Source organism: Ilyonectria robusta, assembly GCF_021365365.1.
Source record: "Ilyonectria robusta strain PMI_751 chromosome Unknown BGZ61scaffold_13, whole genome shotgun sequence".
NCBI classification, from domain to species: Eukaryota; Fungi; Ascomycota; class Sordariomycetes; order Hypocreales; family Nectriaceae; genus Ilyonectria; species Ilyonectria robusta.
Window position 1 is genome coordinate 111000 of NW_025764447.1, and position 27732 is coordinate 138731.

Here is a 27732-nt window from a genome sequence, read left to right on the forward strand (position 1 = left end):
CTCGACAAGAGTGCATATGTCGTCTACATATACATGTCGAGATTGCGTCAAAAGAAGAGCCAGCCGTGTGACTCTACCTAATGAAGTTGGATATCTTAATCTATCCGTGCATTGAGTGTGCCTCGACCCAGGTGCTCGCTGAATGAACCTAATGATAACCTTACCTTTGTCAGACTAGTGCCCCCGGTCATGACATTGATAACGGAGATAATGTGGGCGATAATCATCTGCACGACTTCGGACCTCCGACGAAAGTGGCCCCCGATCAATCTCTCACTCGCTTATCATTGCTCGTGGGTCTCTTTCGGAGCTCCGAAGCAGCCCAAGCGTAGTCGGGACAGTCGGAGACCCATCACATCTGCAACAACCAACAAGAGATGAACAGTGAAAGCATTGATATGGAGTATCCACATAGGATTCACCCCTGGATGTGAGCGAATACAGTATTATGTAAAGACAATTCCGGGATTGGAGAACCGACAATTCGGGGCCCCACGATGACGAAGGGAACATCCGCTGGGGGCAAGAGATGTGGTGTTCAAAAGCCACCATAACATATCGCCTGGTATCTCTGTTTCTTTATCTCTTAGCACCGTTTGCTTTCTTCAGATCGATATTTTGCCAATTGTCATTATGGGTAGAAGCCATCAGCATACCACCGTGTCAGAGCGCGCCATCCATGACCAGACGAACCTCCTACCCCGGCCTCAATTAATAGTCGTCTTCACCGCATTGTCGTTGACGCTCTTGATCGCCTTTATTGATCAAAATGGCATCAGTGTCTCACTTCCCACCATCGCTGCGGATCTCAACGCCGAGGATACCATCTCATGGGCCGGCACAACATCATTGGTCGCCAACACCATGTTCCAGATGCTATATGGCCGGCTGTCCGACATCTTCGGTCGCAAAGCAGTTTATCTCACCGCAATCGCTACACTCATCATTGCCGATATACTATGTGGCATAGCTCAGAATGCAGCTTCATTTTATGTTTTCCGTGGGTTGGCCGGTATTGGCGGAGGCGGAATCACCAACCTCAGCATGATCATCATCTCAGATATTGTGACTCTGGAGCAGCGTGGGAAGTACCAAGGCATTATCGGCTCCATGGTGGGCTTGGGCAATGTTGCTGGACCGTTCATAGGGGCGGCCTTCATTCAAAAGACCGGCAGTTGGAGAGGCTTCTTCTATATGTTGGCGCCACTCGGTGCTGTGGTTTGGGTTATCACATTCTTCCTCCTACCATCAAAGCCTCCGTCAGGGTCGTTCCAGGAAAACGCTAGGAAGGTTGACTATATGGGATCCTTTACCTCCTCACTGGGGGTTATTTTCTTGTTAATACCCATATCTGGCGGTATGTCCTTTGGTGTTGGGATTCTTTGGTCCATACACGATTCCTTTGGTTTCTATGTTCACAAACTAATTTTTTATCACAGGAGGCGCATATTTCCCATGGGAGTCTCCAATGGTGGTCAGTATGCTTGTGATTGGCTCTTTGGCTATGATAGTATTCATCATCATTGAATGGAAGCTCGCCAAACTTCCAATGATGCCATGTGCGTGAGCCCTTTTCTGAACCCGGCGCATTCTGTTAGCAAAGTTGATGTCGCTTGGTCATATTTCTAATCATATCGAATTCACAGTGGCCATATTTTCTAACCCAGTCACTACAATCATGCTTGTACAAAGTTTCTTGTTTGGAGCTGTATATCAGTCATACTTGTACTATATCCCGATGTATCTCCAGAACGCCCATCAATTCTCACCCACCATGTCTGCTGCTATTTCAGTTGCCCTGATGGGCTTACAGACGGTATCGTCGGTTCTTTCCGGTCAATACATCTCCCGTATGAAGAGATACGGAGAAGTCATCCAGATAGGCTTCGGATCGTGGACCTTGTAAGTTTAATTCCCCTTCGACTTGTTCTGACAACGAGTTTGCGATTGCCGAGATCATGACACCTATAGATGCTGACAATGGAATGATATGCTTCCATTAGGGGTTCTGGTCTTACATTGCTTCTTGATCGTAAGAGTAGCCCAGGTATCATCATCATTCCACTCATGTTCGTCGGCTTTGGTGTAGGATGTATCTTTCAGCCAACACTCGTTGCATTGCAGGCGCACTCGACCAAATCACGTCGCGCCGTCATTATATCTAACCGGAACTTCTTTCGGTGTTTTGGTGGAGCCTGCGGGTTAGCGGTTTCGGCTGCTGTTTTGCAGGCCGTTCTGAGAGCTAATCTTCCGCCGAAATATGCCTACCTCGCTGATGAGACATACGCCGTTCCTAGGCTGGGCGGTGATGACAAAGACGGAGTTTTGGATGCATATATGGCTGCTAGCAGGGCAGTATTCATACTGCAGATTCCTTTGATTGGATTGTGCTTATTAGGATGCGTTTTCATCAAGGACAATGGGTTGGAGGCCATCGATGAGCGTCCAAACCCTGACGCTGTCGAAGATGGGACGACGAGTACCATGCAAGAATCTCAAATATCATCGACGGAAAATGGATTTGGCGGTGCCATTAAGGAAACGAAATAGATAAAAGCAACCGCACCTAGACAGGGATAGAACTTATAGAGGTTTAGAGCCAATAGCGCACATCTGCGATTTCTTAAGCCAACCTACGATCAGTATTGATTAAGACTGCAGTTCAGCAATGACGATAATAGTATTCAACCCTTTTAACGCTCAGTTTCTCTTGCATCCGTATCATCGTATACGTATATCTGTCATCCAGAGAGTTTTCACTTCACATAATCGAACAAATTGTCCATCTTTGACCAGAGGCACAGCACATGTAACTCTTCACTTTCAAACAAAAGGAGGTAGAGGCGACTTTTCATTTAACAACCGAAATTTCTACAATTCATCTCTAGAATGTTCTCCAGTCAATGCTATTCTCCCAAGCGTAAGCAGCTCGTAGGATCCTTGCTTCATCCCAGTACTTGCCAACGATCTGTATGCTCGCTGGCAACATGATCTTAGGATCATCCTTGGCGGGTACAAAACCAATGGGAACAGCTAAAGCCGGGTGACCGGACGCATTAAATGGCGAAGTATTTTCTAGCTTTCCGGCCGATGCGTCCATATCTTGACGAGGGGTTGCGCCAACGGGAGGAAGCGGGTTGCTCGGTGTTACTGTCGTGGGCATAACGAGGAGATCAACCTCGTCCAACACAGTGTCGTACTCATGCTGTAGTTTTCGGGACAGGTTTATCGCCTTCGCATAAGCGAGTGGATGATTCTGCCATCCAAACTCCCCAGATAACAAACCTTCCTTGCTCACTGTATTCATCTGCAAAAGTGGAAGTGTCAGTGGTTTGTTATTTAATATGAATGGCAGTAGATGTTCATGTAGTTGTCTAACACGCACCTTTGATACGGAATCCTGTGAAAACGGAAAGCTCTTCTTCTCGAGAAGGTCGGTGAGCATGACCTGTCTTCTCCCAGTTGCCCTCCCTTGCATGCCCATATGATTTCCCATTTTGCTCATGACAACGTAAATGGTGCGTGCAAACTGGTGCATGGGAACGCTGACTTCGGTGATTATGGCACCAAGCTTTGCGAATTCCGCAACAGCCGCCTTGAACTTCTTCTCCACCTCGGAGTCAAGCATTGGTGATGAGAGTCCCTCTTTCAAAATTCCAATTCTCATACCCTTTACTCCTTGGCTCCTTGTTGCCTCGAGGATTTCTGCGTATTTGGGAACATCTTTCACAAACGGCGTCCCCGCAATCTGCCGATCGTCCATGCCGTCGGCACCAGCAATAGCTTGTAGCAACTTGGCGCAGTCCAAACACGTCCTTGTCATGGGTCCGACGTAGTCAACACTGGCGTCATTGCTTGCAATTCCAGTATAGGGAACCAGACCTACAGTAGCTTTGAAGCCGTAGAGCCCACAAAGACCAGCAGGAATCCTGATACTCCCGCCTTGATCGCATCCGATGCCCATGTCGACCGCTCCAGATCCAACGAGAGCAGCAGTACCAGAGCTACTCCCACCGGCAGAGTACCCTTTCGCATACGGATTGTGAACAGGGCCCGTAGCAGCCGTAGAGCTGACGGCACCGCGGGACAAGTTCTCGCAAACTGCCTTGCCGGAAATTGTGCCACTGTGCGACAATATGCGAGTAACTACCGTGGCGTCTGTCTTTGGAATCCAACCAGTGAAGCTCTCGGTGCCTAGGAGGCAGGGAACACCGGCCATTGCGATGTTGTCCTTGAGACAAAATGTCTTGTTCTCGAGGAGAAGAGATGGAGGTTCTCTGTGTACACATGTACAACGCCATGCCCAACCTCCGAGTGCATTGTCGGCTTCTTCTGGGAAATGGACATTTGTACGGGCGGATGCCTCAAAATCCGGCACCGGCTGGTAATCTGATTGGAGGTTAGCTTTTCCGAATGTGCATTTCATACTCCAGCCGGGGATTTCAAACCTTCAGAATTGGTAATTGCTTCCAGACTGGATTCAAACTTCTCCAGTAACTCTACATAATCCTTGAGATCTGCGTCTGGGATAGCGAAGCCCACTCCGCTGGCGATGCCATGGACAGCATCGTCAGTGATGGCCATTATGTTGAGGGTTTGAAATATTGGTGGCTAGCTAAAGCATTTGCGGGTGAAAAGGCCTAATCGAGTGAGATATTCTGTGATATCTGAAGTGATTTCTTACCAAAGCCGGACTCGCACTTTTGAATGGTTAATCAATCTCGATTTTCGGACAATGGAATGTCTTCTCGCGTGTGCTTGCAACTTTGAGACCGCAACTGTGAGCGAATCACAAGTAGTGAGACGCTATCTTCACGACAGCGGGTCGCCAATGGCATTCCAGATTGACATCAGCCAAGATCTGATCCGGTCATGCCATTTCCTGTCGGACCTCCGATGATTGCCAGAGATGCCGATAACGTGGTGGGTTCGGCAATGAGCTATCGTCAAGAAGAGGGGGCGGTCCAAACCATTCCGAAGGGTTCTCGGAATAGACCCAGTTATTCATTCCCTTATCTATCGGACGACCGATGCCGATCACCAAGAGCTGGCGATAACAGATTGCCATTGAACGTGAACCCCGCAAGTAGGCCCTGGTCTTATCAGCGTGTCTTGATAGGTCCAATGTTTCGGCTGATCCAGGATCTGGCTCTTTGCAAGAGGCTTGCTTATTCTTTGATTGAGCTTGAGGTGTTGGTGGCTCCATAACTAACATTGGGACTGGTGCTATAAATGCCCAGAGATCTGAAAAGGCCGTAGGCTGCGCATTGCACTGCTACAGATTGCATAATTTCTTGTCCCATACCTAATAAAACGGGAATAATTCCACTAGTTTATGAGAACCATGGTTCATATTGAAGAGTCGCTCCAGCTCCCCAGAGACTTTGAGGGTAAGTATTCAAACTTGTGCATAATTTAATCAGTGCATATCATCTCTAACTATTTTACAGGTTTTGGAGAGGAGGGCTTTGACCCAAAGTGGCCAAATGGTGCCCAAATTGCCGTATCGTTTGTCTTGAATTATGAGTAAAATACCCTACCCTACACTCCCATTCAACCCAGTACGCTAACCGGTAAGGGATTTCCCGGTGATCTGCCGGATCTGGTGATTCGCCGGACTTACACCTACTTGCATTCCAGACATCAATCTATAATAGCTCCACAGCCGCAGTCCCAAATCTTCCAAAATTAAACACATAATGAAAATGCAACTATAAGATATGTCTCAGTCTATTTCGCAGTCATCAAGCCATCGTGGTCGCTTGCTATTCCGCTGCGGCCGCCCGGTACCCCGAAATGCGACTACCATCTCCCGATCACTCTCAACAGCTAGACAGGGTCTTTTCGGACGAGCGGTACGGATTGGAGTGGTCGCTGCCTTCCCTTTTCGGTTGTCTTTTGGTAGATCTAGGGCCTGTGATGCTACCGGCGGCTCTGGTATGAGTGGAAGAGCGACGATTATCTCGTCTCGAACGTCCGGACTCTTCTCGCGGCCTTCAGAAGCCACCCGTCGTTCATGTTGCATTTCATGTGCCATTTCCAGATTGCGACGCTTAAGTTCTTGTCGAATCTGTCGATTGGTCTCCTTCTCTTGCTGCCTGGCCTCCCTTACCTGCCGTTTTCTCTCTATTTCCGCCTCTCGTTGCCTCCTCTTCTCCAGAGCGAGAGCTTTTTGCTCCGCCGCCTTCTGCTGTCGCTGAGCCTTTTGCGATTCCTTCTGCAGAACCTCCTCTTTCTTTTGGGCGTCCATCGCCGCTTTCTTTAGGCGGGCTTGAGCGACTTTTGCTGGGCTAAACACCTGAGCTGAATTTGGATCTGTACGATCAAAGAGCAGATCTTTCAGAGCTTTACCGCGCTGTCTGCGCTTCTTTTCTTGGCTAATTGTCTCGCGGAGTCCTTGATTCTCATATCGAAGCAGTTCAACCTCAGATTGCAGGCTTTCGAGGGTGTTCTTCAGCTTTCGGCTGTTGCGGTCAGCATCGATAGAGGATTTGTCGACTACTTTGTCAATAAGTCGGCGTAAATCTCGGGCCGTAGGTTGCTGAAGGGCTAGTGATTCTGCCGAGTCGCTACCCGTATTCGAATCATCATCTTTTTTCTCAGTGATCTGCGATAGGACCACTTCTGGGTCAAAAGGCAGGAGACCAGTCCGTTTCCACCCACTCGCAATGTTCTCGGAAGAGAAGGAAGTCTCAAATGCGTTCCAAAATAAAGTCCAGAACTCACGTTTCGATAGGCCAATAAGGCCTTGTGTTTTTGCTGTCCACTGGATAAGCTGATTTGAGTATGCGGTCGAAAGGGGGCTGAATAGCGACACGTCCAAGGGTTGCAGCCGATGCGTGGAATGGGGGGGAAACACCGCAACGATAATCCGGTGCTGGTCACACCACTCCAGAAAGTCCATATTAACATGGCTAGAGTGGCCGTCGGTAATGAGAAGGCGATAATCACGACCGTTTCGAGCTTTTGCCTTAGTAAAGCGATCGAAAACACCGACGAGCCACTCTTTTCCAAGCTCGTGATTTGTCCACCCCGTTTCTGAGGTGGTAAAGAAGGCTGATTGATGTTCTGGGTCAAATTCATTGAGCCAAGAGTCCTGGACTTGTCCTGGTTTGCCTTGATAGATGAGGAATGGGGGCAGCGATGTCATGTCCTGGCTGATGCACGCCAGGAACGTAATCCAAGATCGATTACCATCTTGCGACGCACCGAGCAATTTGCCTTGCTTTTTGACGTTAATGGAAAATACTCTCTTCGTTCGATTGATCACACCCAAGAGAAATCCTTTCTCATCCGCGTTATACGTGTTGCAGGGTAGGATGTTGTATTTCTCGATTTTTGTGCGGATCTTCCACTGTCAGTTGTGAAAGGGAAGCTTCGTGCATTGGCTTACAAGCTCAAAATAAGCCCTATACCTAGAGGCATTATCGGCTCTCTTTCGCGCGATGTCCAACCCGTCGAACCATGTACAACCTAACTCATCACGATTGCGTCGAACGAAGCTGTACGGCCAGTCCTTTCCGACCTCGATTTTGGCGATATCCTGGGCGAAGTTCTTTATCATAGGTAAGGTAGGGGGAATGCCACGCGATGAAAGCTTATGAATATAAGCGATAAGATCCCGTTCTTGTTGTTTTGACAGACGTGACTTATACAAACTGTCGGCATCTCGTCTTGACCGCTGTTTGCCTTGATGTCGGCGTCGCAAGGTCGTCTCGTCGCAATTGAAACGCCGTGCAGTCTCAGCATAATTAACTGATTCCGACGATTTCAGGAAATCAAGGGCCTCATCAATCGGCGCCATGGTTGTTGAGTAATTGTCGATTGATGTTGAGTGTGCGAAGTGGCGGTGATCCGGCGGATCACCAGATCCGGCAGATCACCGGGAAATCCCTTATCGCAGGGAGGGCGGAGAGCGGAACATTCTGGACGGCGACCCTTGCAGTGAGCCCTACCTCTGGGAAAAGGGAGCTTCGGGTGGCGGGAGAGATGGCGCTCGGTACATTAATGCAGAGCAAGATTTCGAATATGGTAGTCGGGTTGCTTCGTGGAGAATCTTGCGCCTTTTCAAGGAGTTCGGTTGGAATTTCACCACGTACGCTGTGGGAGTCGCTTTGAAGAGGAATCCCACGTATGCCAAAGCATTGGTTCGTGAGGGACATGAGATCTCTTGCCACGGCCTCCGATGGTTAGACATCTGGGACATGACCATTGAGGAGGAAACCGAGTACATCAAGGAGAATATCCGGATGCTCACCGAGGTCTCAGGCGAGGCTCCCGTCGGCGTGTACTATGGAAGAGGGACTCCCAACACGCGTGCCTTGTTCCCAGAGATCTGGAAGAGCCTTGGATTGCCATTTCTGTGGTCTTCCGAGTGCTACAACGATGATGTTCCATACTGGGTGGATCTTCCCAGGGAACAGAGCCTCCCCGAGGACCAACGCGAGGGCATGCTACTGATTCCGTACAACTATGACTGCAACGATGGAAAGTTCCACATGTCGCCTGGATTTGGAAGCTCCGTCGCCGAGACATACGAGCAATACCTCAAGAACACGTTCGACTGCCTCTACCGCGAGGGCGGCAAGATGATGAACATCCCGCTGCACACGCGCATTATCGGCAAACCCGGACGATCGGAGGCGCTGCGTAAGTTCATGAAGTATGTTTCTGAGAAGCCCCGTGTTTGGGTTACAACGAGGAGGGATATCGCAAAGCACATGAGGAGTGAGTTTCCATACAAGCCAGAAGGGGCGTGGAAGCCAGCAAACTAGATTATCAAGCATGAATAGTATGGATTAGCCATCACAGCATGGAGTTCGAAATTCGACTTGCCTCTTTTTTCGTATCATTAAATCCGTGTCGTAAACATAGGATTCGCTGTCATCGCATCTCCAACCTACAATCCGCATGAGATTGTGCATTCCGTGAAATCCCGGGATCTGACCAGACCCACAACTCGTAGCCTCAACCTTGCAATCAGTCCTCGAGCGATAAAGAAGCCCCGCCTCTGTCTTATCTCTGCTGCTGTGGTCATAAGTCTTCTTCTTCGAGAGATTGGACTGGGGTGCAGACGGCTCTCCCACTTCATCGTTCATTGCACCTTGTCGGCACGCAAATTGTCAGTACCTATTGACAAAAACAGGCTTCCCTCATCTCAGGAGTTTTCAGGCATGTCATCATTTTCTAATTCTGTGGGAACGGGTTTAAATCCGAGAAAGAGGAATAGGACAGCATGCACACGATGCCAAAGGCGCAAGCAAAAGGTTAGCTTCCTCCAGGCCCATCCCGTTGCAGACCCGAGTGGTTGCACCCTTAGTACTTGATCTTGGAAATGGCTGCAAATTCATCACTGATTGCTTGAGTCAGTGCGACGATCAGCTGCCATCTTGTTCCAATTGTCTCCTTGCAAGAGCACGTTGTGACAAGTCTATTGTTGCAAATGAAACCTTTTCAGTTGCGTACGTGATATTCCCATTCATAAATGGAAATGGAGAAACATATCTCAAGGACGCTTTATTCTCGCATCTATGTGGCTCGTCACTAATAACACCATAACACATCCAGGTATACAAAGGCGCTTGAGGATCGAGTAGCATCCCTTGAGATACAACTGGCTCAGAGTGCAAGCAACAATAGCCCTTCCAGGCAACTTGATGAAGGCGCACATTCACAGCAACATGAACGACTACATCAACCTACACCAAGCGTTGGAGTTGGCGTGATGAATACTCCAAGCCCAGCAACCACAGCAGATATTCGATGCCCAGATGCCCTAAGCGAGGTAGTCGACATGATTTCCATGGGTAATTTCGAGGCCCCTGCCTATGTAGGACCATCTGCTGGCCTGTCCCTGGCCCTAAATCTAGGAGAAATGGTGCAAGCAACAGTTTGGAAGGAAGCGATCCCGAGCATGACCCACGATCCCAATCCAAGTCCTATTGGTGACAGCAACGAACTCAAGCGAGGCCCAGAAGACCACGTTTCGACCCCAGGCGCAGGTCACAAGAGCCACCTATATGGACCGAATGTTACCGCGCGTGCGATGACAATGGAGGAAATAATGAAATACGGTGCCAAGGAGCCTCCCGATGAGAGTCTGGGAAGCCGGATCCTGAACGCGTATCTACTACGGTTGCATCCTCGATATCCATTCCTTGATCCAGCGGAAGTATGGGAACTGCACAGAGAGAGAACAGACTTGACATCTTCAGCTAATGCAGCCCAAATTCTGTCTCGTCGGTTCAAAATATTCAAGTTGTACATGGTTTATGCCATTGGATCGACGTTGCTTCAGCTTACGGATAATGTGACGGTGTCACCTGAGGTGAGTAGTTGTTTGCATGAGGCAGTTCTACAATGCCCAAAGTATACGATACTCATTGAACGAACGGGAGCTAAATTAAACTCTCTTTACCATCTATAGAGCTTCTACATGACTGCGCTACAGCATATAGCAGTCGCAAAAGAGGGCAGAACTGTCCACAATGTTGAGGCAATGACACTACTTGTGATCTACCATCTCCGATCTGCATCTGGCCACGGCTTATGGTACATGATCGGACTAGCAATGCGAACATGCATCGACCTCGGCATGCACCGTAAGGGATATGAGCAAGGTCTACTGCCTAGTATCGTTCACAAGCGCCGACGTCTTTTCTGGACCGTTTATTCACTCGAACGAACCATTGCAATATCGCTCGGGCGCCCTTTGAGTATAGCAGAGCGAGACATTGATGTCGAGCTCCCTGAAGCGATGCCGGAAGATTCGCCATCGTCTACCTGCACCACTGCATCCCCTCCAACGGCCTCGGTACAACCAACAGAGTATATACAACATGCCATTTTTCTCTTCCAGCTGCGCCGAATCGAGTCACGCATATACCACTCCATTTACCGCGCGGACAAGTCTCTGACTGCTCTTCGCCCCAAACTCGACCATCTCTACCAGACACTGGAGGAATAGCGTGCCTCACTGACAAAGTGGCAGCTCCCGGATTCCTCAATGTTTGATTATCTCATGCTGCACTATTTCCGCGCCGTTCGCATGCTTGTCCAGCCATTCCTGACGCTTCTTCAAGTATCCGACCCATACTACGCACTGTGCCTACGAGCAGCCGGCGACATTTGCCAGACACATAAGCGCTTGCACCAGACCCTCGACTACGGGCACAGCTTCATTGCTGTGCAGACTGTCTTCGTAGCGGGGGTGACCCTGCTGTATGGGCTGTGGACTCAAGCCAACGCCATGTGGTCTGTATCGTTCGCAGATGACGTTCGAGCATGCTCGCTGGTGCTCTTCGTCATGGGTGAGAGGGCATCGTGGGTTCGAAAATACCGTGACGCCTTTGAGATACTCGTTGGTGCAGCGATGGAGAAACTGCGGATGGGCGAGGCTGGCGTCATGGGAGCATCTCACAATCAGTCTCATGGGGAGCAGCGGCAAGCCCAAGACTTGCCCCGTGAAGCCGGTGTAAACAGCGGGGAAGATCGAAGTGCAGGAACCCACAGCATCGGGGATATGCTTGGCTCAAATTCAGCGTGGTCCGGTGGTAATGCAGCCATGAACGGCGAGGATGGTGATGCCTGGCGAGTTGTTATGGAGTTGGCTCATTGGATTGATCGGGATGATGAAGAGCCTCTGTGGATGCCGAATTTTGAGCATTTACAGAACCTCTCCGGTTGAAATGTGGGAACTGGTGGTTCGGTAGGGGGGTAACTCAAGGCCGCTGACCGGAACCCATATCGAGGGAACATAATGTTGCAATCACGCTACAGAGGAGCCGGCCTTGGCAGAAGGGTTGAAGACAGGGTGTTGCAGCACATTATGCACACTATGAGCTCTCTAGTGGAGCGTTCCTTTCTTCTTGTTGGTCCAACGAAGGGAAATACGGCACAGCATGGAGCAGTGCGTTGGCGACAGCCGGTGAGAAGGATCGTGTTCGGCGATCATTTCGGGGACCATTTTATATTAGCCAATGATATTACCGCAACCCCGTATCAGCACAAGGCAAATTTAGGCATGAAACAAGCTGCCAGGGTTCCCTGATGTCTTTGCTATTGTTAAATAGACGATGCCCAAACCCAATCCGTTTGCGCGTTGGGAGACACTCATCACCTTCCAAAGCTTCGTTTCGTCCTAAGCCAGTAAATTGATTACAACGCACTCAAGACTGCACCCAAACCGCACACCGCACACACTTTGCACTATGGCCCACGTTAGCAGGCAAGACGACAGCTATCATCAGCTCATGGACCAATCGGACCGTGGTAATGGCACCTGTACGGCGGTCCTCCTTCTTTCTTCCTCAGCCCCCGTATGCATTCTAACCTGCTCCCAACAGACCAACAAAATGGCGGCCATCTCGAGAATGCGGGAATTACCCCGGCACCGCAACGGCCGGTCTTAAAATTGTCGGACAAGATCTCCTTCGTTGCTATTCTGGTCATGCAGCTGTCCTACATTGCCATAATTATCATGATAGCAATGAAGTGGAAGGGTTGGGATAAAGAAGCAACAACCGATAAGATATGGGTGATTGGAGGTGCTATAGTCCTCGTACTTTCAGTGGTGTATCAAGTCCGCTTCTTTCGTCTCTGGCGCAAATCTAGGAAAGGCATTCGGGCATAACCCACCGGTATAATATCAAGGGCAGGGGAGAGTTCAATAAAAGCAGACAGAACCATTGTCTTCTGAGACATGACGAATAGCGAAACCAAGAGTGAAGTACAAACCAGATGCCCAAATCGTGAAAAGAACCTCCTAACCGCCTCTATCTCGTTACTATATGTCCAGTCCGGGCCACTATGAGGGAGGATGAATTTGTAAGAGCAATATATCTAGCACAGGCCGGATACAGGCATAATCCAGCTCAATTAAAGATGAGAAAAAAAAGCGGTTCAATCTTGCCCGGGTGGATAACAATGGACTTCGAGCATCCACAAATACCCTGTGCCCCAAAAATATTAGGAGATAAAAAGTATTGACAGCAAAAAGAATGCGACTAAGGGGAATTGAACCCCTCCCTATTGCTTGGAAGGCAACAATGCTAACCACTACACCATAGACGCTTGGTTTGTCCGTCTACGAGGAACCGTGCCGCTTAAGTGATACTATCTTCTATTGAGCTGACTGAATTTTTTCAACACTTATACTCGACTCATAGGCCCCTCAGTCTTCATTTGCCGACTCTGTTTGCTACTCACTTGGTAATGTGGAGGCGGAGGTTAGAATAAACCGAGCTGTCAAAAGCCCATAAGAGTTCTTTAAGCAGGTGGAATGCTGCTTCCGGGAACCCACCGGCACCTTTCAACTAATAATGAGCGCGACAAACACAACTGGTTCCAGGGGATGGGAGTAGTCACAATACCATTCCAATCTAACAAGCAATGCGAAAACCTTAGACCTAATGCCGATGATAGAGAGTATGGTCGGTACCCAACCACCACTATCTGGACATGATTAATATGCGTCAGAATATTTCAGGCTATAGAAAACCTGCAGCTTCAGTCGGGTCTATGAATACGGCCGGTATGGCGTCGATTATTGTTCTGATGGACGGCTCCGTTGCGTTGGAGGAGAACATCAGCTAGAAATTCTTCTTGCTGTTAATCATACACCACATTCTACTGGTTTGCCATCTAGTATTTACTCCCAGAACCCGGGAAGCGGCCACTAGAAGATACCAGCGAAAGCTTTAGGGAAAGGTTGCAGTGCACTACTATAGAACGACCAAAGGTGAACAGGAATACATGGATGCTATGGAGGGCAGCACCGACCAGGGACACGGTATTCAACTGAAAGATATAGGTTCTCGAGCAGAGCATCTGGAAACCAGAGTTGTGTATTAACGCACCTAACAACACATAGCACTGCACACTTGTCCGTCATGTAAAATAGCTAAGGCGAGAGACTAGAAATGTCCCCATGCTCTAGCCGGCATTCCCTGTCCTTGCTCGACATCTCTCCCCTCTTAAGACAGTCCAAGCATCCAAACCATCCTTTCTGCTTGGGAATATTCATGGACAGTACATTCAAATTCTTTGTCAAGCTTTCTTTTTTGTCTCCCGAACAATCGCAATTGTACCGATTTGTGCAGTCCTTCACAGCGAGATACGGCAACCCAGACGAAGCCCTGAGTAGGAATCCGAGTCGATGATCCCTCAGGTCTACCTCGTAAGGCACAATACCCGATTTCCTGAGGGCTTCGGTATATCTTCCAATGACGTCTCTTGCCCGGTAGCATCCCGAACTTAGACTTACCCATTTCCATGTCGTCCACGGCCCCGTTATCGCGCGATGAAAAGCCTCGCAGAATCGAAATCGCTTCCGGTCCAAGTAACCTACACGGATGTGTTAGTAAATCCCTTCCATGCAATTCTGAGTTGCATTCTTACTTCCGACATCTTGGTACAGAAGAGGATGATCGATCAGCTGGACCGCCTGGGTCTGCTCTCCCGCAAGAGGTCCTTTGTGATGAAGAAGCAGCCTCCATGCCACCTCGCAAAACTCATACGGCAAATCTGCCACGTATGAAAAGATCAGGAGGCGACAAATGTCCTCGATTGGCGGTTGGCTTAGAAGGTCTAGGTAAAGGAGCCAGTTTCTAACCCACAAGGCGCCGCAGTATTTGAGTGTCTGAGTGCACTGGTACTTGTCACAAACGCTGGCCAAGGCCAAGAGCAAGTCGGAGTTGGGTCGGGCGGCGATATCGCTGACTTTGAAATGCAGCACTTTGCAAAGAAGCAACATTGCTGCAAAGTCGTCGTCGGGAAGCGAAAGCCGAAATGGTTCCTTGTCGGGCGACGTTTTCGCGTCTGACAACTGAACGCCCTCGCGAAACCTCCCATCCAGCATGACTTGGAAAACGGGTGATGCAGTTGAAAGGATCTTGGAGGAGACCAGTATGTCTCTCGTCTCAGGCTTTGAAGGGTCATCATTTGGGTCAGTCTTGGAAAAAGGCTCTGCGTCTGGAGGCTCGGATGGCTCGTCAGATACATCTGTCTCAAGGTCGTACGGCACAACGAGCACCATATCTCCAGTAGAATCGACAGTGCGTATTGATAGCATCACCTCGGCTTTCGACATTGCGGAAATGACCTGCAGCGCGTTTCGGTTGCGAAAGGTGTTTCTGGATGTCCTTTTGAAGCAATTACGGATGAAAGAGCAAGAGAGCAAATTCGTCCGGCGTCAGCTGAGATCACGCACTGAAGATTAGCCACGGCGCTTCGTCGACGAGTTGACTGGTGATTACGTGGGCCTCAAACTTGGCGCGCTGGGATTGATGTTTTAAGCGCCCAGAATGCAGGGATGAGCCCAATCACATGTGGCCTCGAGAAGAGACCGCGCCGAACAACGTCAAGAAGCCAATTATCAATCGACGGTCGATTGAGATCAGCAAAAGACAGGATTTAAGGCTATTGGGGCATGTTGTTAACTCAGATCTCGGCCACTGGGGCATCAGCGTCAACCCAATCTAAGCCGCGGACCCGGGCAGCCTTGGCCGTGCTCAAGGTGCGATAATTACAGCAATGCAACCAATCCAGCATCCTTGCCCATTTCTGCTTTATCTCTCGGCCAGGTGACCTATCGCAGAGGTTATGGAAATCTTTGAGGTCAGTCCCAGCTGCGGTGAAGATGCGGAGGTGCGGTTTCTTCTCGGCTTTCCTCATCGTTCCTGTCCAAGATTATCTTCGGCGACAACGACTATGACGAGATGTTTCGATAACTTGGACCAGTTACATGTGGGAAGGAAACCCGCTATAGATTATCTTCCGAGACCAACGACAAGCAGAGCATCACTTTGTTCAGTATGCTATTGGCGACGACCAGGCTCATGTCATCGCTGCGTCCATGGCTAGTGCGCCCTTTGCCGAGGATATGACTGGATTTAGCTTTGGCGATGTCGAGAGTACAATGATGAGAGCGCTGGAGCCACATCATTGTCTCCGTTGCTCTAATGCTGCGACCTGCTGGCAACCACACTACGGAGGATGAACATCTTGAGACGATAAAAAAAAAACCCCAATAAATGAGCTAAAGGGACGCAGTATATACAGCAAACTAAAATAACAGAATTGTAGGCAAATTTTATATTTGCAGATCAATGGAAAAATTGATTACCCTCAAAGAGATTGGCGTAATATTCGAGGGTCACACACATGGACCTGGACGTTACCTTGACGGAAGTCCTTGAGGGCGAATCAGTCGCGGAAGCTAGCGATCAGGTTTCAAAGCTCAAGGACTGAATTCTATTCACAGCAGGTATTGGTTGTCATCGGGTAATGGGTGATTAAATAGACAAGCTGAATGGAGGACTCGTAGGGCAATTATTATTTAATAGATGTGGGGATATTCCTGAACATTTGCTTTGTAGATTCGAACATCGATCTGATTACCTCATCGACCTAATCTGGCGTTTATCGCGTGGAGACACACCGCCCCCTCAGCCCTACACCCAACCTCTTGATAATCTGGATGGGACTTCAGTTGGGGACTTGTGGCTAAATACAAGACGGCTGGCCAACCACGCAATGGCAATTTGATGGACGTCAGCACTAGTAGTGGCACTGCAGCGTGATGTCAGACAAGACGAATTGATTTGGCCTCGATCCGTCACGTTATCGGAGCCATCGGAACAGAGACCACGTCCATTTATCTGGGTATCGACCGTCTCACCATCTTTTAATTCTTACATCTCACCCAACGCGTGTCAGATTCAGCATGGCACCCGTATTTCTCGACCATCTGCCCCCGTTGGCGAGTCCTCTCGGCTTCGCCTTGGTCGCCGTGGCAGGATTCGTTCTTCTCTATCTGATTGAGCGCTATGTTCTCGCCGTCCCTTATCCCCAAGGGATCCCTATTGTCGGACAGTCTGCAGGGAGCCGTCGCCTGAGCCTGCGCACCAGATTGAGGTATTATACCGACTGCGAGAGCCTGTTCCGCGAGGCCTACGACAATGTGTGTCCCCTCGTCGACCCCGCGCTTTCGGCTGCCAGACTAATCGCCCTGTTCAGTATGTCAAGAAGGGCAAGCCAGTCATCCTCCCTGGCTTCGGCTTCCGCAAAGAGGTCATCATGCCTCAGAGCGCCATGAAATGGGTCCTTGCCCAACCAGACGACGTGCTAAGCGTCGACGCAGCATTTGTTGAGGTCGATCAGGTCAAGTGGGGGCTGGGCCACGAGAAGATTGTCGCGGATGCATGGCAGGCCATGCTCGTCAAGAAGGAATTGAACCAGGTCCTCGAGGCCATCTGTGCGGCCATGAACAATGAGCTGGGCTTGGTGTTTGACGAGCACTTCGGTACCGATACCGCCAACTGGAAAGAAATCGATCTCGGTCCAACTATCCAGATTATCGTTGCCCAGGCTGCCAGTCGATTTACTGTCGGTCTTCCGCTCTGTATGTCTCAGCCGCCGGCGACATGTTCCTCAGAGTATCATGCTAACAACAATAGGCCGCGATAAGGGGTACATCCGCAATGCCCTGAAAATCAACGAATGGCTCATCATCAATGCTGGCGTCACCGGCGGAACCCCTCGTATCCTGCAGCCCATCGTTGGCTTCCTCCTCAATATTCCAACACGTCGACTGCTCTCCGAGATGAAGAAATGGTTCGTCCCCCTATGGGAGAAGCGTCTAGAGCTCCTCCCAGTCGACCCCCAAAGCCCTGGCCACGAAGAGCCCCAAGATCACCTCCAGTTGATCCTCCGCTACGCCCAGCGCGAGCGGCAGCACGAGCTCCATGACTTCCCACTTATCCTCCGCCGCCTTGCAGCCACCAACTTTGGCTCCATGCATCAAACCAAAATCCAGGTGACGAACGTCATTCTCAATGTTCTGGGCTCCGACGCAGAGTACAACACCATCGCCGTCTTGCGCGATGAAGTGGATCGTATCCTTGGAGACGACAAGAACGCCGCCTGGACCAAAGCCAAAGTAAGCCAAATGACACGCGCCGACAGCGTTTCCCGCGAGACCCTTCGACTCCAGTCCTTCGGGGGCCGCGCCATCTTTAGAAAGGTCATGACGTCCAACTTTGAGACACCGGACGGTTACCATCTCCCCAAAGGCACGCTGCTGTCGTTTCTCAGTCAGCCGGCGCACGTAGACCACGACAAGATGGACGATGCGGCAAAGTACGACCCTTTTCGCTTCTCTCGGCTGCGCGAGCTTGCCGAGAGTCGCAATGAGAAGATCGCGCCCGTAAGCCTCGTGTCTACGTCGCCCGAGTTTCTACCCTTTGGTCATGGAAAACACGCGTGCCCGGGACGGTTTTTGATTGATTTTGAGCTGAAGATGATTCTGGCATATGTGCTGAGGAATTACGATATTGCCTTTGCAGACGAACTCAATGGGAAACGACCTCCTAATATTTGGTTGACAGAGGCCATGCTCCCGCCGAACGGGGTCAAGATTCGAGTGAAGAGAAGGGAAAGGAATACATAGAGACAGCAGGGAGAGGGTAGACCTGTAGAGATGCATGTGATAGAGAGCATCACGGCCAGAGCTAGATCCAAGAAAATGTTCAGTTCGAGTCTCTCTCTGGAATTCGAGGGCCGTGATAACCTAAGACGAATCTCAGAGTTTTCACAGTGTTGTATATATGCCGAGGTACAGACCTCATCTCTCCAATATATCCCAGATTCGAGCACGAATTCGGCCTTTTTCCTGCTCTGCTACCACAGAACAGGTAAAAAGGTTCAGCGTAATTAGATCGAGCTGACTTGTAGTCTTGAGGCCTGACGTTGGCTATCTGAGGGATAGCAGAAAAGAAGTAGTAACCGGCAATCGCAGACAAGTGTCCAAGAACCTCAGTATACTCTTCGCTTAACACAATTACTATTTCTCATCTTCAAATAGCACTACCAAGCCTCCCTAAAAATAAGGGGCACTTGACCGACGAAAGTCAGCAAAGTTGTAGTCGAAAATATCCCATCCAATGGGTTCATCCTCCCGGTACATCTGCCTCTTCATTGTCGCTCTAGAAAAGAGTGATCAGTATGTAATCTCAAAAGCAACACCCAGGTTACATACCAGTATTTAGAAATGTCAGTAGAATTCCCTCGCATAAGATCTCAGAACAAGAAACGAGGCTTTCATCTTCAGTTAAGCAGTTCTGGGTCGAAGTCTTGCCGAAGCCCTCCAAATTTTGTGGTTCTCGTGGTGATTTCATCCAGTTTTCAGTCACCAAGGTCAAAGAGAACAGCGGAAACACGCCCCTCAGAAGGGAATGTAAGGTAAAGAAAAAAGGTAGGACAACAAGGGAAGTCAAGACGAAAAATTTTCAAGAGAAGGACCAAGTAGTCTGCTCCATAGTAAATTTCTTATTGAGTTATAATGACCAAACTTAACTGCACAGTAAATTAGAGCTTCTGTGACCATTTCGGTGCTTACTGTAGAAAGTGAGCTTGATCAATTTACACGACATCGACTAACACCGAGGCTTAGGCTCATTATACGACCAACAACTACAAGACAGGATAGTATTTATGGTACGTAGTGAGAAATTACAATCAACGGGTGTGTGACAACTGTGCAATCATTTGACCACATCATTATTCTCCGGTCTAGGGGCCTCGCAAGTGAAGCAAAATAATAGATCATTCATATTTGCCTTTCTAAGTTGGTTGCTTGAGGTAGTCCTGGGATGGCGTAGTGAAAGCATCATAAGTGCGATCAGAAATATTCAACTATTTAAAGCCCCAGCTCCTTAATGAGAATAGCTGCCGCCTTCTCTCCCACGACAATAGCAGTATTGTTCGTGTTCGCACCTACATTCATAGGCGGGATACTCAAGTCTGCAATCTTGAGCTTCTTTGTTCCCCACACGTCCAGAGACTCGCTGACAACACCGCCTTCTTCGCGAGGAGCCATCTTTGCAGTACCTAGCGAGTGCCAAGTCGTGCCGATATTCTCTCGCAGCCACTTCTCAATGGCTGCATCATCCTCAGCCGTGTACTTGAGGTCCTCGACATTGGAGAGTGGCGCTTCGGCTTCAATGCATGCGGCTGCAGATCCCTCGGGGAAGGCCGGGTGACCGGGGGCAAGCTCGCCGCGATACATGGCCGTGCGACGCATGATCTCACGATGCTTCTTGTAGGCCCAGATCTGCTTCTTCACGTCGATGTCGTGTTGGTCCGAGAAGAAGCCAACATCGAAGTCGAGGGGATCGCTGAGCTCCGGCCCAGTGATGTGCATGTGTCCACGGGAGTAGGGGTATGCTGTATAGTTTCCAACCGTGACGTACTGTGCCTCCGGGACAGATGACGGGTCGCCCAAAAAACTAAGTCCGGCTGTCAGCACCTATGCTAAGGGAATTTTGCAAAGACTTTGGAAGTGGTCCGGGAAAACTTACCATGACACAACGCCCATGAGCATCAGTGGCCTGTCAGGGGAGTTCTTGTAGTCCCGGTTCCAGGCAGCTTGGAACTCGGGGGCAAAACCTGCCACATCTTCTTCACTCGGTCGAAGCTTCGACGAGATGTCGATGGAGTTCCAGCCCAAGACATCATCTTTATCGTCAATAAGCTTCTGTCGGTTACCCGGGTTCCTCAGGACGCGGTCAATAGTCTCGTGAGGTTGGAGACTTGTCCTGTAAGGGTAAAGAGCCAAGTGGTGATCTTGGTAATTACGACCCACTCCCGGGAGATCGACAACGACAGGAACGCCAACCTTCTTCAGTAGCTCGGGATCGCCCAGGCCAGATCTCTCAAGGACTGGCGGGGTGCCGCATGCGCCGCAGGATACAATGACCTGCTTCCTTGCTCGGACAGTGAGCTTGGGGTGCTGCGGAGTCTGTACAGCGGGTTGGAGGTCTGGGTTGGGCGTGTACTCTACGCCAACAGCTTGCTTGTCGTCGTCGAAGAGAACACGCAGAACCTTTGACTCAACCAGCACATGCAAGTTGGGGTAGTTTCCTGACTGGAGCTTCTCATGGACGTATTTGTGCGCCGTGTCTTGTCGCTTGCCGTCCTCTGAGATGTAGTTCTGCCATCGCTCGATGCCGTTGTTTGCATCCAGAGTCTGAAGGTCCTTGATCTCAGGCCAACCGACCTTGGCCGCAGCGCCGAGGAAGTCGTCCTGGAGTCCGCGGGCGCGGAATGTACTGTCGGAAATATGGACCGGGCCGTCGTAGCCGTGATGATCCTTTTCGCCTTGACCGCTGTAGTTCTCCAACTGTTGGATTGACGAATTAGCACAAACGCGCCCCTGCTAGCATAAATAGCTAGACGTACCTTCTTCATATATGGCAATAGATCATCCGCAGACCAGCCGCTGGACTTCCATGAATCGAAGTCAGATCGTTGGCCTCGTGTGTACATCATGAAGTTGATAGATGATCCACCGCCAAGGGTTCCACCTGAAGGCACGATGACCTCGCGGTCCGCGAGCTGAGCCGCTTTGTTGCCCTTGTAGAAGATGGTGGTCTTGCTGGTGGGGAGAAGGTGATCAAGGAAGAACACCGGGTGAACAATGTTTGGAACGTTGTAGTTGTTTGGGCCACCCTCGATAAGCAAGATCGAGAGCTTGGGATCGGCCTCGGCCAATCTGCCGGCCACCACGCATGCCGCAGTGCCACCTAAGATCAATGAGATGTGAGCAGACGATCATGAACCAATACAGGGCGATTGTACGTACCGCCGGCAATGATCACATCCACCTCCGCAAGGTCATCGGCCAGTTTGGTATACACGCCCATAATGATTCGGCAAAGTAAAAAGATGCTCAAGATTGTTTATGGTTTATGCTAAGAGAAGTCGAAACAAGGCTGCAGTCTGCAATAATGAACAAGAATGTATTCCCACCCCACCATATATAACTTCTCCCGTTAGCATCGCCTTTAACCACCCATGATACGCGGCAATTACCGCACAGGCCCTGGCCAACGGCATGTTCTTGCCCCTGTCTCTGCTACATGGGGGAAACCTAGTCGTGGCTAAGCTAACCCCTGGCTCCGCTTGGAATGTCACCGCGGTTCCCCGATTTCGACCTGTTGGCGGGGACCCCGTTGGGCGAGGACCCGTTGGAGCGAAGGCTACCAGGCTCGGCTGCTTTGGTACAATATTGGAAAAAGCTCCGGTTCCGCAATGGGATCTACAGATCAATCCGGTATCACTTGGCGGGGCCAGTATGGGGCTTTGCTACTCCTACAGGATCCCTTGTCTTACTGGCGGTGTGTCCTCGTACCGGCATTGTGCAGATACGCAGGTCCCGATGCAAGTCAAAATGAACCAAAACAGTGTGCCTTAGTCTCATTATGTTTGGCCAATCTACTATGTACCAAACTGATGTGCCGCTGGGCGTGTCCCGCCGTCTAATCTAGTACCGGTACTCAAGAAAATTACAAGTTCGATCCCGCGAAATCATACGAATTGGCCTCGGTATGGCTCCGAGTGGTCCTTCAGCCGACGCGTCGATGACTGCGAGCTCCCATCTTCATTATCCTCCACCTCGTCATGATTCCGCGGCGTCACCGTGATCCGCGTCTGCACCATTTTTGTGATTCCACGGGGAAAGCCCTTGGGAGCGTCATCGCCCGTCTCAGCTTCAACCTGCGTCTGAGTGCCGTGATTTCCGGAGAACATGTGGTTTGACGGCACGGTAGCCCCGGATCGGTTGTTCGGTTTCGACTGCAGTTCGGTGCCGGTTGTGCCATTTGCATACGAGCTGTTGTCGCCTGTCGCGCGGACAACCTTGACGATTAGTGCCGAGATGTTCATCTCGATGTGTAGCTTCAGCATGTACACCAGCGGGTGAAATTGGACATAACTAGGTGGAATATGGTAAGCGTAAGCCACAAAACGATAGAAACTCGGTGACGTACATGAATCCATTTCCAATCGACATGCTGCCAATGAGGATTACCTACAATCTCCAAGTCAGTGACCAGACTGCAGCAACTGCACTCGGGATTCGCTTACATCTAGACTCATCGACACTGCCACCATCATCAGGTTGAACCTGAACAACGGGACGTACTTCTCAAGCCCGTTCGCTATCAACTTGACTCGAAGGAGGTAGATGAAGTACAGGTGCAGACATGCGTCAATGACCAAGAACAGCACCTTCTCGATTCGATCGTAGATTTCGTTGACGTGCACCCACATGGGCGATATCTGCAGGCGCGCAGGAATCCAGACGATGAAGACGCTGATGTTGATCAAGCCCAGGGCAAGAGCCGCGCCCCATCGAATCTTGTTGGCGTTGCGCTTGTCCACCATGAGGAGAGCGATTCGGTTGATGATGATGCCGCAGATGCATTGAATCTGGACGACCCAGAGACACACTGGAAGGGGTTAGCAAACGATGGCGCTGAAGGAATGGGTTGGCGGACAGAATGTAAAGTAAATCCAAAAGCTGCACGCCGTCGTTAGCATCAAATCCGCATCCGATTCGCAGTGCAACTCACCTTGGCGTAATGAATCCGCGAATAAAGGTCCAAGACAGAACGCCGATGACCATGGACACAGTCCACTCAGCCCAGATCATTATCGCGTACGCATGCAGGCGGTGCGACCGTCTCCATGTGGCCCAAGTCTGCTTGAACGCCTTTGTGCCCGAAAAGACGCCCGTCGCCAGGGTGAATCCCCAGATGATACTTGCAATCAACAAGTCATTGAGGCTTGGTTGTACCACCACGTAGGTGTCTGGCACGAGGAAGCCGAACGCCATGATAGAAAGTCGAGAAGTCGCAGACCTCTCCAGACAGCAGCGATTGGGACGAGAATGAGTGGTTCGAGAGTTGGTCTCGTTTCATGCTAATGAGGGCGCTGAAGGAGAGTATATCTACGCCGGGTTGACCTGGCTCCAACGTGCCGGCAGCGCCGTGACGAGCAGAGGTGCGCTCCATCGGGCCGCAAGGCTCCGCGTTGAGTCGCTGGCTCAAATTTTAGCTGTCAATGCTCATTGCTACGGAGTCATTGCTACGGAGTGACGACCATGATGGATCGGATCCGCGGTGGCAGCGTATTCCTAGATTCCGGGACGGCGTTAAAGAATCTAGTCCCCTAGCAGTACTACCCTGGGTCTCTAGTACTGTCCAGTCCTAGTACTGTCCAGTCCTACCCTGAGTCTCTACGGTACTACCCTGGGGTATATGGAACATCTCCGTGCCGATCTCACTTTCCATGCATGCTCTGGACAAGCGGAGTTAACCGTCGCCCGTTGAGCTTGTTTCACGACCCGCTACAGCCATTGTCACCTCGTGGAGCCGCGTCCAACGCTGGATGGAATAGCGTGTTATGCAGCTTGCAGGGGTCCTTTACTCGCGGCCCCCGAACTAGTGAACTGAATCCACAAGACCGTTGCAGGCACGACTCGCGAGGCGTGGAGCGTGGGGTTTAAAAGCCGGGGACTCTGCACGCACTCCGCCCTCAGATTGGCGCCAGGCGTCGCGAGAGGTCACCCACGGCATCTGGAAGAAGAAAAGGAAAGGGATTTACAGAGCTAGGGCAGGTGGTTGTCGCCACTCAATTGCCCGAGTAAGTCAGACGTCATTGTATCCGAATCCGTTTCCCATGTAGTCTACCAGCATCAAGTATATGCCACGTACATAGTACGCCGACAGTTCCCAGAAATGGTACGAAAAAGGAGACCCCAGCTACGCCACTCCCGCTAGTACTACGTTGCACATCTAGCTGGTCACTCAATGCAACGCCAGGTAGGATTTGTGCCTCAACGCGTCAGTTCTCACGTCTCGGCGGTCCAGGTGCAGCCCATGTTGGCGTTGCCGATCTCCAGATTCATCCCTGGCATACCCGTTATTGCCACAACGGTTCGGACGCTACGCTACGCTATTCGTGCTTCGTACATCCATGAAGCGCGGAAACAGTCACGGATTGGCTCAAGGTTGCATTCGCCTACCTCTCTTGTGACAGTCCACTTTTGATGTCCCGCGTTTTCCGTCACGAAAAAATGGCTGGGTCCAAGGGGGGAAGCGATTGATAGACACTACATGAAGCCGCACTCATGTGGTGACAACGTCGGATGCGACCCTTTTGGAGGCAAAATTCCCTCCCCCTGGTCCGTTCGTTGCAGAAGTTCTAATGATGAGCGATACGATACAGCCAGACGTTTCTGCTTGTTTCATCATACTTGCCCGAGGCCACTAGGTTACGGCCAAGCAACGAGTGACAGCCGCCTCACCGCCAAATTACAGCCACACGCGTGTTTGATAAAACATTCTCTCAACGACGATCATTCTAGTAGCTCTTCAAATTGGCTAGCTATTCACTTGCTGCGAAATCCCGCTTAGTAAATTGACAAGTCACAAATCGGCCAAATCCTGACTCGAATGCCTTAGGCGACTCATAGGTCAACCACAGCATTGGCGATCCGAAATTAGATTCCGCAAGATGCATTGACCCATTGGAGGTCTTTCCGTCTATCGTAATCCAACCAATACACAGCTTTCACAAAAAGTGGTTCCACATCCATTCACCCGCGCTGCTGAAGCGGTCTCAAGCAGGTCAGCTATCGTATGGCTGTAGGGTAGACCGGCAAGGAAATGCAGTCGGATCTGGGCAATGGTACTGGTAACAAAGTATCGTGGGAATGAGAGGAATAGTTTTTGGTTTATTTTATCTCTCTCGACAAAGCAAATGAAGACTGTAATACAACAGAAGAATTTATTCGTTGACCCTTTGAAGGACATCTTTCAACATGTCCAACGCAACAAACAAGCCATTATCATCGTATCTTCTTGCAACAATTTGGATATTAATTGGAGCGCCCTCAAAGTCTCCGTTGGTCCACAATTCTCGAACATGCTTGCACTGATCGCTAAGCGGAGTTCTTGAAGCATAGCTTTCAGCCCCTGCACAACCAGCTTTGACTGGGGTAGGGACTACGGCCGCAGGATAATCAACATAGTTCCACAACGCGGTGTAGTTCCAGTAAAAGGCTGTGTCGTGTTCACACGCAGGGCCGACAAACACGGGACAGATGACCACATCGACATCTTGAGCCTCCCAATGTCGCGCAAAGCTGCAGCGGAATTCATCCCGAGCTATGCGCTGCTCCAGAACGCATGAGGCTGTGAGTTCGGCTCCCTCGGCGTCTTTGATGATCCATTGAGTTAACGGGAACATTGGTTCGCCAGTGGCTGCTAAATGTGCCTTCACGGCACGGCCTCCATCAGGCCAATATGCCAATCTGATGTTCTGCATCGCTTTTGCTGTCTCATAAGGCTGAAATGGCTTCAGAATCAAGTCGGATGATTTTTGAATCTGGGATTGTGCCCATTCCAAGGCCCGAGTGACTGGAGGTTGAGGCTCAATCACCCCATCGTTCATCATAATTCCAATCTTCAAGGGTGCTCTCGGCTTCTGAGTCAGTGCGGACCCTGTCCAAGGGATCGGAATAAGTCGAGGATCCTCTAGATAAGGTTTCGCAGATGCCACCACAGACATAAAGTATTCCAGGTCTCGTAGAGATGTGCACATGGGCCCCGTTGAACACAGCACATTCAGCTCCGCCCCAAAACCACCCGCGAGAAAATCCTTCATCGGGAGGGTATAAGATGTGGGTTTGAACCCATATATACCACAGAAGCCTGCAGGGCCACGGATGCTCCCACCAATATCCGTCCCAACCCCGAGGATTGAGCCGCGAAGAGCTATCAATGCTGCCTCGCCGCCAGTAGAGCCTCCAGCGGAGAGACCGATGTTGCAAGGGTTGAGTACCCTCCCTAAGGACGAATGGCTCTCCAAATGCATAATGGATTGGGGTTGGTTGGTCTTGCAATAAAAGACGGCACCTGCTCTCCGCAGGATCTCAACCATTTGGCAGTCGACCGTATCCTTTCTTCTTGTCTCCAGATATCCGACACTGCTCCAATGGCCAGCTATCGGGATATGCTCTTTGATGCTGATAGGGACACCGTGAAGCGGCCCCACAGGTTTCCCTGTCTTAAGGTGAGCATCCAGGATCCTGGCACGCTCAACAGCCTCGTCCATGAACCATTCTGAAAGACAGCCGCTGAGCTGGTGAGAAATGATGGCTCGCTTTGCAAACGCAGTTGCTACAGAAACAGCTGTAAGCTTCTGAGAAGCAATCGCTTGAGCAAGTGCAGTAGCATCGTATGTTTCCGTGATTTCCAGTTCCCTGTCGGAGAGAATCGAGCATTTTTGAGGGATGCCCGTGACATCTTTAGGAGGGTTCTGAATCATGGAGTCTGGTAGGAGAAGCTCTTGGGGAACAGATGACCAGAGTTCAGTCCGTATAGAGTCCCGCAAGGCTTCATATTCGGGGGAACCCGAAATTACTGACCCTCTTTGGATGGTCACAAGAGATTTGGAGGACATGGTGATGGGAAGTAGAGTAGATGGACAAGAGAATGTGGCCTATTGGGGGAAGAAGGTGTCTATGCCTGTAGGTTCGGCCTTGGCCTTATATATGTACAGAGTGAACCAACGCTCCCAACCTCGGGGTGAGACAACCAATTAAACACATTACCGCGAGCCGCGACACAGGGTCAAGTGAGATACCCCGCACTCCGATTATGACAAATATGGCTTCCCAATATGAGGGACATCTGGGTCTTTGTGGTGGGGGGAGGGCCTAAGAAGGGAGGACCCAATGAGGAAAGACATCCTTATCTCGGCTCTGAGCCCCTTTCTGGAGAAGATGAGGGCATCTTTGGTCTTAGCCACTTCAGCTGCGGTCAAAAGTCCGCTAGAGTTATCTTCTGGTGTCTGCTGTGGTCGCAAAGTGGCCACGGAGCAGTTATG

The 27732-nt window shown here is 50.4% G+C and overlaps 11 protein-coding genes and 1 non-coding gene across 12 annotated transcripts; 6 read left to right on the top strand and 6 right to left on the bottom strand.

Annotated features, from left to right (window-relative positions):
• Window positions 1-594: 594 nt before the first annotated feature.
• BGZ61DRAFT_392802 (major facilitator superfamily domain-containing protein) lies at window positions 595-2601 on the top strand. The gene is made up of 4 exons (XM_046242855.1): window positions 595-1357; window positions 1440-1559; window positions 1647-1902; window positions 2004-2601. Exons 1-4 carry the CDS (start codon window positions 634-636, stop codon window positions 2548-2550), a joined length of 1647 nt encoding a protein of 548 aa, XP_046102594.1. The 5' UTR covers window positions 595-633; the 3' UTR covers window positions 2551-2601.
• A 262-nt stretch (window positions 2602-2863) lies between these two features.
• BGZ61DRAFT_422678 (putative amidase) lies at window positions 2864-4951 on the bottom strand. Its single transcript, XM_046243535.1, has 3 exons — window positions 4449-4951; window positions 3386-4389; window positions 2864-3307 (listed from the first exon to the last, which is right to left on the bottom strand). Exons 1-3 carry the CDS (start codon window positions 4582-4584, stop codon window positions 2885-2887), a joined length of 1563 nt encoding a protein of 520 aa, XP_046102595.1. The 5' UTR covers window positions 4585-4951; the 3' UTR covers window positions 2864-2884.
• A 338-nt stretch (window positions 4952-5289) lies between these two features.
• Window positions 5290-5667, top strand: BGZ61DRAFT_51261 (uncharacterized protein). Its single transcript, XM_046252151.1, has 3 exons — window positions 5290-5390; window positions 5451-5526; window positions 5579-5667. The coding sequence occupies exons 1-3, from the start codon at window positions 5336-5338 to the stop codon at window positions 5607-5609; spliced, it is 162 nt and encodes a 53-aa protein (XP_046102596.1). The 5' UTR covers window positions 5290-5335; the 3' UTR covers window positions 5610-5667.
• Window positions 5668-8204: 2537 nt separating this feature from the next.
• BGZ61DRAFT_479324 (chitin deacetylase 1) lies at window positions 8205-8774 on the top strand (the record flags this gene model as incomplete). Its single annotated transcript, XM_046249095.1, has 1 exon — window positions 8205-8774. The coding sequence occupies one exon, from the start codon at window positions 8205-8207 to the stop codon at window positions 8772-8774; it is 570 nt and encodes a 189-aa protein (XP_046102597.1).
• A 470-nt stretch (window positions 8775-9244) lies between these two features.
• On the top strand, window positions 9245-12024 carry BGZ61DRAFT_518974 (fungal-specific transcription factor domain-containing protein; the record flags this gene model as incomplete). Its single annotated transcript, XM_046252378.1, has 5 exons — window positions 9245-9266; window positions 9458-9461; window positions 9568-10327; window positions 10451-10813; window positions 10991-12024. The coding sequence occupies 5 exons, from the start codon at window positions 9245-9247 to the stop codon at window positions 11684-11686; spliced, it is 1845 nt and encodes a 614-aa protein (XP_046102598.1). The 3' UTR covers window positions 11687-12024.
• Window positions 12025-12127: 103 nt separating this feature from the next.
• BGZ61DRAFT_547817 (uncharacterized protein) lies at window positions 12128-12631 on the top strand (the record flags this gene model as incomplete). Its single annotated transcript, XM_046255374.1, has 2 exons — window positions 12128-12282; window positions 12345-12631. Exons 1-2 carry the CDS (start codon window positions 12210-12212, stop codon window positions 12629-12631), a joined length of 360 nt encoding a protein of 119 aa, XP_046102599.1. The 5' UTR covers window positions 12128-12209.
• Window positions 12632-12999: 368 nt separating this feature from the next.
• Window positions 13000-13071, bottom strand: BGZ61DRAFT_t134. The gene has a single exon. It is a non-coding gene; the product is annotated as a tRNA-Gly (tRNA).
• Window positions 13072-13900: 829 nt separating this feature from the next.
• BGZ61DRAFT_355339 (uncharacterized protein) lies at window positions 13901-15070 on the bottom strand (the record flags this gene model as incomplete). Its single annotated transcript, XM_046240697.1, has 2 exons — window positions 13901-14343; window positions 14398-15070. The coding sequence occupies 2 exons, from the start codon at window positions 15068-15070 to the stop codon at window positions 13901-13903; spliced, it is 1116 nt and encodes a 371-aa protein (XP_046102600.1).
• A 1403-nt stretch (window positions 15071-16473) lies between these two features.
• On the top strand, window positions 16474-18651 carry BGZ61DRAFT_454217 (cytochrome P450). The gene is made up of 3 exons (XM_046246179.1): window positions 16474-16960; window positions 17017-17401; window positions 17457-18651. Exons 1-3 carry the CDS (start codon window positions 16724-16726, stop codon window positions 18446-18448), a joined length of 1614 nt encoding a protein of 537 aa, XP_046102601.1. The 5' UTR covers window positions 16474-16723; the 3' UTR covers window positions 18449-18651.
• Window positions 18652-19585: 934 nt separating this feature from the next.
• BGZ61DRAFT_392814 (alcohol oxidase) lies at window positions 19586-21798 on the bottom strand. Its single transcript, XM_046242856.1, has 4 exons — window positions 21641-21798; window positions 21238-21581; window positions 20358-21178; window positions 19586-20285 (listed from the first exon to the last, which is right to left on the bottom strand). Exons 1-4 carry the CDS (start codon window positions 21699-21701, stop codon window positions 19697-19699), a joined length of 1815 nt encoding a protein of 604 aa, XP_046102602.1. The 5' UTR covers window positions 21702-21798; the 3' UTR covers window positions 19586-19696.
• A 431-nt stretch (window positions 21799-22229) lies between these two features.
• Window positions 22230-23951, bottom strand: BGZ61DRAFT_454220 (uncharacterized protein). The gene is made up of 5 exons (XM_046246180.1): window positions 23412-23951; window positions 23337-23359; window positions 22924-23288; window positions 22827-22867; window positions 22230-22771 (listed from the first exon to the last, which is right to left on the bottom strand). The coding sequence occupies exons 1-5, from the start codon at window positions 23672-23674 to the stop codon at window positions 22366-22368; spliced, it is 1098 nt and encodes a 365-aa protein (XP_046102603.1). The 5' UTR covers window positions 23675-23951; the 3' UTR covers window positions 22230-22365.
• A 1638-nt stretch (window positions 23952-25589) lies between these two features.
• On the bottom strand, window positions 25590-27306 carry BGZ61DRAFT_392820 (amidase signature domain-containing protein; the record flags this gene model as incomplete). Its single annotated transcript, XM_046242857.1, has 1 exon — window positions 25590-27306. One exon carries the CDS (start codon window positions 27304-27306, stop codon window positions 25630-25632), a length of 1677 nt encoding a protein of 558 aa, XP_046102604.1. The 3' UTR covers window positions 25590-25629.
• Between the last annotated feature and the right edge of the window lie 426 nt (window positions 27307-27732).

Excerpts from the sequence above, each read along its gene's own strand:
- BGZ61DRAFT_392802 (XM_046242855.1), top strand. The coding sequence starts at position 634 with ATGGGTAGAAGCCATCAGCATACCACCGTGTCAGAGCGCGCCATCCAT. Across the intron at positions 1,358-1,439 it reads GTTAATACCCATATCTGGCG|GAGGCGCATATTTCCCATGG; the intron begins GTATGTCCTTTG and ends TTTTTATCACAG. Across the intron at positions 1,560-1,646 it reads CAAACTTCCAATGATGCCAT|TGGCCATATTTTCTAACCCA; the intron begins GTGCGTGAGCCC and ends TCGAATTCACAG.
- BGZ61DRAFT_454220 (XM_046246180.1), bottom strand. The coding sequence starts at position 23,674 with ATGGCGTTCGGCTTCCTCGTGCCAGACACCTACGTGGTGGTACAACCA. Across the intron at positions 23,289-23,336 it reads TTGGATTTACTTTACATTCT|TGTGTCTCTGGGTCGTCCAG; the intron begins GTCCGCCAACCC and ends AACCCCTTCCAG. Across the intron at positions 22,868-22,923 it reads CAGTGTCGATGAGTCTAGAT|GTAATCCTCATTGGCAGCAT; the intron begins GTAAGCGAATCC and ends TGGAGATTGTAG.
- BGZ61DRAFT_51261 (XM_046252151.1), top strand. The coding sequence starts at position 5,336 with ATGAGAACCATGGTTCATATTGAAGAGTCGCTCCAGCTCCCCAGAGAC. Across the intron at positions 5,391-5,450 it reads GCTCCCCAGAGACTTTGAGG|GTTTTGGAGAGGAGGGCTTT; the intron begins GTAAGTATTCAA and ends ACTATTTTACAG. Across the intron at positions 5,527-5,578 it reads TCGTTTGTCTTGAATTATGA|GGATTTCCCGGTGATCTGCC; the intron begins GTAAAATACCCT and ends CTAACCGGTAAG.
- BGZ61DRAFT_454217 (XM_046246179.1), top strand. The coding sequence starts at position 16,724 with ATGGCACCCGTATTTCTCGACCATCTGCCCCCGTTGGCGAGTCCTCTC. Across the intron at positions 16,961-17,016 it reads TCCGCGAGGCCTACGACAAT|TATGTCAAGAAGGGCAAGCC; the intron begins GTGTGTCCCCTC and ends CGCCCTGTTCAG. Across the intron at positions 17,402-17,456 it reads TACTGTCGGTCTTCCGCTCT|GCCGCGATAAGGGGTACATC; the intron begins GTATGTCTCAGC and ends TAACAACAATAG.
- BGZ61DRAFT_422678 (XM_046243535.1), bottom strand. The coding sequence starts at position 4,584 with ATGGCCATCACTGACGATGCTGTCCATGGCATCGCCAGCGGAGTGGGC. Across the intron at positions 4,390-4,448 it reads AGCAATTACCAATTCTGAAG|ATTACCAGCCGGTGCCGGAT; the intron begins GTTTGAAATCCC and ends ACCTCCAATCAG. Across the intron at positions 3,308-3,385 it reads CACAGGATTCCGTATCAAAG|ATGAATACAGTGAGCAAGGA; the intron begins GTGCGTGTTAGA and ends CCACTTTTGCAG.
- BGZ61DRAFT_392814 (XM_046242856.1), bottom strand. The coding sequence starts at position 21,701 with ATGGGCGTGTATACCAAACTGGCCGATGACCTTGCGGAGGTGGATGTG. Across the intron at positions 21,582-21,640 it reads GGATGTGATCATTGCCGGCG|GTGGCACTGCGGCATGCGTG; the intron begins GTACGTACAATC and ends CATTGATCTTAG. Across the intron at positions 21,179-21,237 it reads TATTGCCATATATGAAGAAG|TTGGAGAACTACAGCGGTCA; the intron begins GTACGTCTAGCT and ends TCAATCCAACAG.